The sequence below is a fragment of the Mustela lutreola genome, chromosome 12 (genome assembly GCF_030435805.1).
Source record: "Mustela lutreola isolate mMusLut2 chromosome 12, mMusLut2.pri, whole genome shotgun sequence".
NCBI lineage: Eukaryota > Metazoa > Chordata > Mammalia > Carnivora > Mustelidae > Mustela > Mustela lutreola.
This window is the reverse complement of record NC_081301.1, coordinates 100,321,683-100,329,876: the sequence shown is the minus strand read 5'-3', so window position 1 is coordinate 100,329,876 and position 8,194 is coordinate 100,321,683. Positions and strand designations below refer to the sequence as shown.

The 8,194-nt window shown below is 52.5% G+C and overlaps 1 protein-coding gene and 1 long non-coding RNA gene across 2 annotated transcripts; both read right to left on the bottom strand.

The window, feature by feature from the left end:
• Positions 1-1,867: 1,867 nt before the first annotated feature.
• Positions 1,868-5,875, bottom strand: LOC131812680 (spermatogenesis-associated protein 31E1-like). Its single transcript, XM_059142509.1, has 2 exons — positions 5,591-5,875; positions 1,868-5,356 (listed from the first exon to the last, which is right to left on the bottom strand). The coding sequence occupies exons 1-2, from the start codon at positions 5,757-5,759 to the stop codon at positions 1,896-1,898; spliced, it is 3,630 nt and encodes a 1,209-aa protein (XP_058998492.1). The 5' UTR covers positions 5,760-5,875; the 3' UTR covers positions 1,868-1,895.
• Positions 5,876-6,114: 239 nt separating this feature from the next.
• LOC131812401 (uncharacterized) lies at positions 6,115-7,731 on the bottom strand. The gene is made up of 3 exons (XR_009346333.1): positions 7,517-7,731; positions 6,722-6,779; positions 6,115-6,176 (listed from the first exon to the last, which is right to left on the bottom strand). It is a non-coding gene; the product is annotated as an uncharacterized LOC131812401 (long non-coding RNA).
• Between the last annotated feature and the right edge of the window lie 463 nt (positions 7,732-8,194).

The following is an 8,194-nucleotide window of genomic DNA, read 5'->3' as shown; positions in this document are numbered from 1 at the left end:
AGAGGTCTCTGTGTAGGATCTGTGTGGGCTTTGTGTGGGTCTCTGTGGGAGTCTCAGTGTGGGTCTCTGTATGAGTCTCTGTGGGAGGTCTTGGTGGGTCTCTGTCAGAGGTCTCTGCACAAGGTCTCTCGGCATGGGGCTTTCCCCCTCTGGCCTTCTTGTACCATCTGGCAGGAGAAGGGCAAGGGGACTTGCTCCTTCCTGTTTCTGGCTGTTCCACCAGCCTCCTGTATGCAGCACTTCTACCAACAGAAGCATGGGGTGCACGTCCGACTCCTCAACTCCCAGAACTGATGCCACTGGGAGGACCTAGCAGCAGCCAGGTTCAGGACTCTGCTCTGGGCCACCCTCTCCTGAGCTTCCAAGGGCTTGGGGCACTGTCTGTCCCTGTACCACCTCCCCTGGGTCCTGACTACACTGTCACTGCTGGCCCACCCTGGGGACTGGGAGGCAGGACCTGGATCCAGGGAGAAGCTGCAGCAGAGCAGGACTGCACCCGCTTTGTCCCCCACCCCAGATACATTCCCACATGGGGTAGCCTGACAACATGAGGGCAGGGCCATGCTTGCTGCCATCTGGATGGGGGATCCCTCCTGGAGTGGGACTCTCCACCATGTGAGTGATGTGTGAGGAGCCCTGGAGGATGATGTTTGGCTGGAAGTGGGGCACGTAGGGGGGAGACCCTCCTGGACTGCACCCTCATTCTGGACACATCCCTTCCAGCTGGGGGTGGGAAAATCCGCATCTTGTCCTCCTGCCCTTCTGGGCTCTGGGATAACCATGACCAGGAGCCAAGCCAGTCTCTTGGCCTCTGAGTCCCCATCAGTCCCCTGGGAGCTATCCTTGGGCCACACGTGTACATAAAGGTCACAGACGACAAGTCTGTCCTGGGGCCTGCAGTCCTACAAGCTTATCAAATTGTGCAGAAATAAATGTCTCTGCCTTAAGGCCTTGCTGCCTCTGGGAACCTGGCCCTCCATGTGGGAGCTCAGGTGGCTTCTGTACAACCCCTACCCCACCTCTTCCACCACCCTACCTCTGGACTTGGCAGTTGGAGTGGGGTGGAAATCCTGTAGGGACAGTCCCAGGGCCTTGAACTTCTCCCCTCTGGGCCCATAGGTGGCAGTGGGACACCAAGGACCCTCAGTTGTCACACCAGGCATGGGCTTACCCTGTCACTTGGCCTCCTTCCTGGCCTCAGGATGTGGTCCTGACCCCCAGCACAGGATCCCCCCACAGCCACACCCCCTCCATCTCCCAGATGGAAGCCCCTTCAGTGCCCTGGGGCTGTGCAGGCTGGTGCCTGGGGGTCTCTGTGGCACCCCACATACCCTTAGCGTTGGGAACGAGCTCGTCCCTTGCTGCTCCGAGTGTAAGAGGGGCTGCATGGAGCTAAGATGGGATTCTCTGGGAAGAGAAGGCTCCTGGGGTAGCCATCCTCTACTTCCCACAGGAGACGGGGCTGGGGGCAGGATTTCTCACCTCTGCTCTCAAATCCAGCCTTGCATCTCCCAACTGAGCGCCCCACTCCGATCTAGGACTCCGTCTTCCTGGAGCCTGAGCAGGGTTTCTGCCTAAGCAGACCCTCCGTACAGCCACACAAATTTCAGGTGGAGGGAAAGCAGGAGAAGATGGGCAGAGCGAGGTCCCACTCTGGGTCTTGTTCAACTTGTCATGGAAATGGAAGGTGTGTGAGGAAGGGGGTGGGGGTGAACCCCAAGGTCACTGGCCCTCCAAAGACCCATTCTTTCTAGAAGCCAAAGCAGGCCCTCGGAGAGAGAAAACCCTGACCCTCCCCCCCCCCCCCAAGCAGGGCATACACAAAGTCCAGCACCACTCATGAGAAAAAAAAACATATATTTTTGAGAAATAAACATTGTGGCATGGGGAAGTCATTAGCACACAGAGGATGTGCTAATGTGAGAAAAAATGGGCTTTCTTTGCATATACTCAATTTTTTCTTGAAGGAAATCTTTCTGACCAGGAAAGATGTGTGAAGTGTTCTGTGCCTGATAGGTTGAGACATATTTTTGAAGACTGCATGTAGGATAATGGTGAACTCGACCTGAGACACCTGCCACCATCAGCTGGTGCTGGCTGGGTCTGCCTGGGAGCCCCAGGTCCCTGGGGAGGCTTTCCCATTCGCCATTCCTGTCTCTGGTCAGCTGGCTCTTGTTAGGGCAGCTATGACCCTTGGGGGTACCTTGCTGATTGGAGGCTATCCCTCCCATCATTCTCTTCTGGTCTGTGGAGGCAAAAGCCCTGTGCGGGCAAGAATGCCTGTGTACTGGGGCCTGCAATTCCTTGTGCTGATAGATCTCTGAGGCCCGAACTCCTTGGTGGAGTCCCAATTTTTCCACCAAGACTTGTCCCACAGAAGTCACGATCGTCTGAGTTTCGGCAGCCCTGTTGTCCATAACTGATCTGCTTTGGACTGGCACCCAGCTCTGGGCAGGAGACGATGCTGGCGTGCCTTTTTGAAGGGGGTTTTCCAGTCCTTTGCTTTTTTTGCTGGGATTAAGGCACTGCAGGAAATTATTCATCTTTTGTCTAAAGTGGCTTTCCGGAAAAACATGTCCCTTTTCTGGTGGCATGAGCCAGAGGTATTTGTTCCCGAGGCTCTCTCCTGATCCTCCGACCTGGGGAGGGTGGCCTATCTCGCTAGCTTGGGAAGCCCTGATTGCCAATGGTTCTACACACCTGTCTTCATTCTCTTCTGGTTTGGGTCTCTTCTGGTCTTTTCCCTCATCAGTGGTCTCACTGTTGCTCTGGCTGTCACTTGGTTCCTCAACCTTTGGTCCACGGGGCTCTTGCTGCCCCTCACTGCTCGATCCACTTGAACTAAGGTTATGTGACACCAGGGAAGCTGGTGTCTCTCCACTGGCACGTTCCGTTTGGGAACAGGAGGATGACTCTTGAGTGGTCAAGCTGTCTGCAGCAAGGACAGCATTCATGTGAGAGTCTGGCAGAAGCACATTGGTGCCACTGTCTTCAACAAGCACACAAGTGGCAAAGTCTGGAAGGAGGATGTCATTGGGAGAATCTTGAAAAAGCATACCAGTGGTAGGGTCTTCAGGCTGGTTCTCCGATTCTATCTTCTCTTGGAGCTCAACCTTACTAACCTTTGTTTTAAGGCTTACCTCCTCTGGATCTTGAGCAACCAACACTGTAGATGGTGAGGGGCTTTTCCTAGCATCTGGATATCCTGATCTCCTCAGATCCACATAAATGGCTGGTTTGTTGGCTAGCCCACTGGGTCTTAAGATAACTTTCCAAGAAGGGGCCTTCTTGGCCTCCATCACCTCTGTGGCCCTTTCAGACCTTGGAGTTTGGGACCTGAGCTTTATCTTCAGTGTTGCTACCATGTCTGGTGAGGCCTGACCCCCACTCTCCTCTTTTAGCTCATTCCTGGCCATTGCTAAACTTGGACTTGGTTCCAGGTTGTGTTTCTTGGCCCCCATAACAGTCTTGCTGTGCAGGGCTCTGTTTGGGAGACTGAGAATGGAGGCCTGAGAAGGTGATCTGCCCTCCTGTCTTGATAAAGACGTCTCTGAGGACTGATGGCCATCACCAGGTGAAGTCCCTCCCAGGGCCTGCTGAATTTCCTCACATATGAGTGAGGGAACAGGCAGGGGACTCCTTGAAGTGGGATCAGACTTTTCAGTTATACCCTTCTCTCCTGGATGAGGCTGAGGTGGTTTCCCCAAGAACTTGTAAAATTTGGCTTTTGAGGGGGCCCCAGGTACAAAGGTGGATGAGCATGGAAAGGGGGACTGGGGAAAGGGCAAGTGTTGAGCTTCACGTAGTTTGAGATCTATGGGCTCAACAGTTTGGAGAGGTAGGTCCCACTTACACCTCACTCGAAAACTTACGATGTGTGTTTCCAGCTTCTGCTGTGTGTTAGGGCAAAGGAAAGACAGCTCATGAGAGGTGTTTATGCAGGGCTTCCGATCCTTCAAGGGTGCTAAATTTCTGATAGCCATGTGAAGTTGGGACTTGGGAAACGCATGGCTGGCCACAAACCAGGATCGACGCACAGTCACAGGGATCAGACCCTCACTGATCTGTCCCAATTTCCTGTGCAAATGAACATTTAAACTTTTTTCTAGATGTTTCTTACCTGGGCCCCTGGCTAAGTATTTTCCTGGATCACCCTCCAAGGCCCCTATCAAAGGTCTTCCAAACTCCTTCTCAGAGTTGATTCCCAGAACCTTCACTGGGAACCTAGCTGAGATCCTGGAGAGACCTGTTGGTGTCCTCTTCAGACACTGCCATTGACCCTTACCAAAATTATTCTCTAGTTGGAATCTTGCTTGATACTTCCTGTGGTATCTGGACCTGGTCCTCCATGTAGCTTGGCTGCTTTTGCCCTTAAACACAAAGGGCCTTGAGAGCCCCTGCTCTCTCTGTGCCTGACTCATCCCCGGGGATTCATCCTGAGGCCACCTCAGATCCAGAGACAGCTGAACCTTGTGGGGCAAGCTTCTTTGCTGTTTATCCCTGCTGAGCTTCCTCTGAAGCTGTGGCTTCTGGATATTAAAGATGACAAAGTCCCCTTGAATAGTGGAACCTGATCTGTGGGCACAGGAGGCCTGGTGGTCCTCCAGAAGCTTGGGAGGGACTTGGCTAAAGAATTTTGGAGATATTTTATCCATAGTGGGTAAAGTCTTCCCCCTTCCTTGTTGCTTTGGCACTTCCCCCTTCCTTGCTCTTTGTTGCCACTCCAGATGTTGCATTTTAGTTGGGATGAAGGATCGTGTCTTATTCTGGGATGTAGCACAAGATACCCCACTGGTCCTCCCCTGGGATGGGAGAGAAGGTGGCCTTATTGGGACAGAGGGTGCAAGGGGGACCTGGGGCTGGGGCAAGGTTAGTGTTGAGTGTTGGGGTTGGATCCTATGGTGGAGCAATGGTGGAGCATGGGAAAACTGGGAAGATATTTGATCCTGGTTTAGAACTGACAAGCAATTAGAGGTTCCATTGAACAAAACAGATGGAGACTGTAGTGGAGGAGAGTGAGTAGAGAACAAGGCAGTGGCCACCAGGGACTCACTGTGCAGAGAGGGGAGACCCCAGAAGAGCTGGCTACATTTCCATTGCAAGTGGTCTTCAAAGACTTTGGGAGATGAGAACGGCTGAGGTTGGGCCAGTGGCTCTGCTTTGTTTTTCACGTTCCAGAAGGATGGTGGGGTGGTGGTTTTCTGCTCAACACCCAGCAGTTTCCACAGAGTCCCCCAGAAGCTGATGTGGTTGTCTGGGCACCACTGTTTGAAAACTGACCCAACCTTTTCTTTCTCCTTCCAACTCTTCAGTTCTACCCTTTTGCTGATTAGTAGTTCAAGGAGCTTCTGGACATCTGGATTGACAAACAAAGGGTTATGAGTATCTATCTGCCTGTTAGTAAGGCCACCCCAGAACGAGGCATCTTGTGGGTGGCAGGACACATGTTCTTGCTGGCACTTGTGCTGTAATGTGCCCGGCAAGAACAAGGACTTGGTACTTTCCCACCACCAGGAAAAGGATAAAATGGGGTAGCTGGCATGGCCAAGGCCTGAGACGACTAGAATGAGAGAGTCCCAGTAGGAATTACCTGGAAGAAAGTTCTTTCTCACTGTATCTGATAGGATTTTTTTTAAGTTAGTTTGCTCTTCTTGAGGTCTCGCTGGCAGGGTGGAGGCCAGAGGCTGAGGGGGCCCTGTCAGCAGAACATGAGCAGGTGATGAGGCCATGGCAGGAGCAGCGTCTTCCACAGACTCCATGCATGGCTGACGGGCTCCAGCTGGCGCCCCTCGGCGCACCTGCCCAGGGACTTCTTGCCGTAAGGACTGGTGAAAGCCCCCCTGGTCAGAGAGCCTTGCCAGGTGTCTGTGGGAGACAGGAGGTGTGAGCTGTCTCTGCAGCAGCCTGGGGCTGGGAGGGTACCCCTTGTCCCTCCATGCCCCACACCCACATCACAATGCTCCTGCTGTCCCTTAGCCCGGGGCTTTGGTCACAATCTGTCCCACAGCTCCTCCCAGCCCCCCAAACAGCCCCAGAGGCCATTCCCTGCAGCCCCAGGGGTCACACCATAGACTCAGGGAGGCACACCCAGGGGAGAAGGGAGCAGATTCTTTACCTTTGCAGAAGGGAGAACAGTTCCTGAACCTCTTCCAGATCCTGTAGGAAATTTCTGAAAACTGGAAACAGGAGACCAGGTCACAGAGGAAAGCAGGGCCCAGGAGTCTTACAGGAGACTGGGTACAATGTCCCTTTAAGGGAGACCTTTGGGGGATTGGACTGGGAAGCCCCAAACAGCACTGTCCAAGGCCACATGCCCACACGGTGATTACAGGGTTCATTTTGGGGATTGTTTTGTCTTTTCCAAAGTGTTTTCTCACTCATGACCTTGCTGGGGGAGGAAGGACTGCATGGCATCACAGAGGAATCTGAGCTGAGTTGAACACCTTGTCCACAGTGGGAGCAGGAGGTCCTGCCCCAGTCCAGGCCCTGGGGCCCCTGCTGGGTGACACCTGTTTCCAGTCCCTCAGGGCTTTGTTCTGGCGCAAAATTTGGGAAGCCTCTGGGTTGTGCTCTCCCTCCCAGGAGCTACCAACCCGCCACCCCAGGGCTCTGTTTCCTGAGATGGGCTTAGGTCCTGGTGTCCTGGAGATGGTGGGGCTTGGCCTCAGAGCAGCGGGCACAGTGTAACTGGAGCATGCAGGGGTGCGTGGTGGATGCTCACCTTTCAGAGTCTGGCTTTTCTGGCTTCTATTGCTCCTTCTCCGTGTCCCTGCTTGGTACTGAGATAAGAGAACACGGGGAGGCTGTGACCCCCGCCCCAGCAGCAGGTGCTCACTGTTCATGAGTAGTGTGACTTCCTACATTTAACTAAGGGGGGGGGGGTGAACTGTGATTTCCTTTAGTTTTACTCATTTCCTTTTCAAAATGGATACAAATATTTCCAGTTTTCCTTCTTTGAAGAATTTACAGAAGGATATTCTATGTGAGAAGTTTGCCACTGTTCCTCTGCTCAAGAAACACACACTATCCCAGACCAGGTGGTGCAGCTAGACTTTTTCACATAGGACCCCACTTTCCAAGGCCAGAGCCCCATTCTAGCTGGGGCTTGGGACCTCCTGGGCTCAGTACTGCCCTCAATCAGCCCAGAAGGGGAACATTCACCTGAAACACCTGTCCTGGGACAGCAACTGGTGACCTGGTGCTCAGGGGCCTGACCTCCGCTAGAGAGGCAGCTTTTAGCCTCTGGTCCTCGGCCACCAGTCAGTGTTTGGGATGCTGTCCTGGACCCCTCCACCACACCTGGACTCCAGCCCGAGATCTTCTGGGAGAAATCCTTGTGTCCCTCAAACCCCTGCTGAGTCTGGCTTGTCCTGAATGGACTACTACTCTCTCCTGAGAATACCCATTCTATTCTTTCCTATTTCAGGAGTTTCTCCACTGACTCAGAAAAGTGGAAGGAATAATAGAAAAGAAGATAGAATCACACTTTGCTGGGTCTGGGCCGAGGGTTCCTTACCTTCCTGCTCTTCCTGTGTTTCTTTCCTGGTGGTGAGGATGGATCAGGATAGAAATAGGAAAGTAAGAATATGAAGAGCCCCATTCCACATACGAGGGCAAGGATGGAATTAACTGCCCAAATAGTAGGACTGGAGCTCAGCCAACCATCAATAAAGAATTCCTGAGGGAAGAGATAATTCTCCATCTCTTTCCTCATCAGACATTAGTGACCAATCGCACTGCTGCCCTCAAGCAACTGAGCCCTGGGTGTGGAGGTGCAGACACAAGCCCCATGCCCACATCACAGAGTTATTGTCTGGTCACAAAGGGCTCCTGAGGGAGGGGGAGGGGACAGAAGAGAAGCAGTTCCTCCCCCCATCCTGCGGCTCCATCCCTCCACACTCCCAGGCCTCCAAGTTCCTCCCCTCAACAGACACCAGTCTCTTTTCTGTATCTATGAATCTGAGTTTCTTTTTTTCTTTCAATTCTACATACAAGTAAAACCATATGGTATTTGTCTTTCTCTTATTTTATTTAACATAGTATTCTCAAGGTTGTCCATGTTACCATGACCATCACCATTTCATTATTTTTTATGGCTGAATAGTATTGATGTGTGTGATATCTTTATCCATTAACCCCAGTATACATGATTGATTTAAGACTGATATTTTCTTATTGACTTTCTGTGTGGATG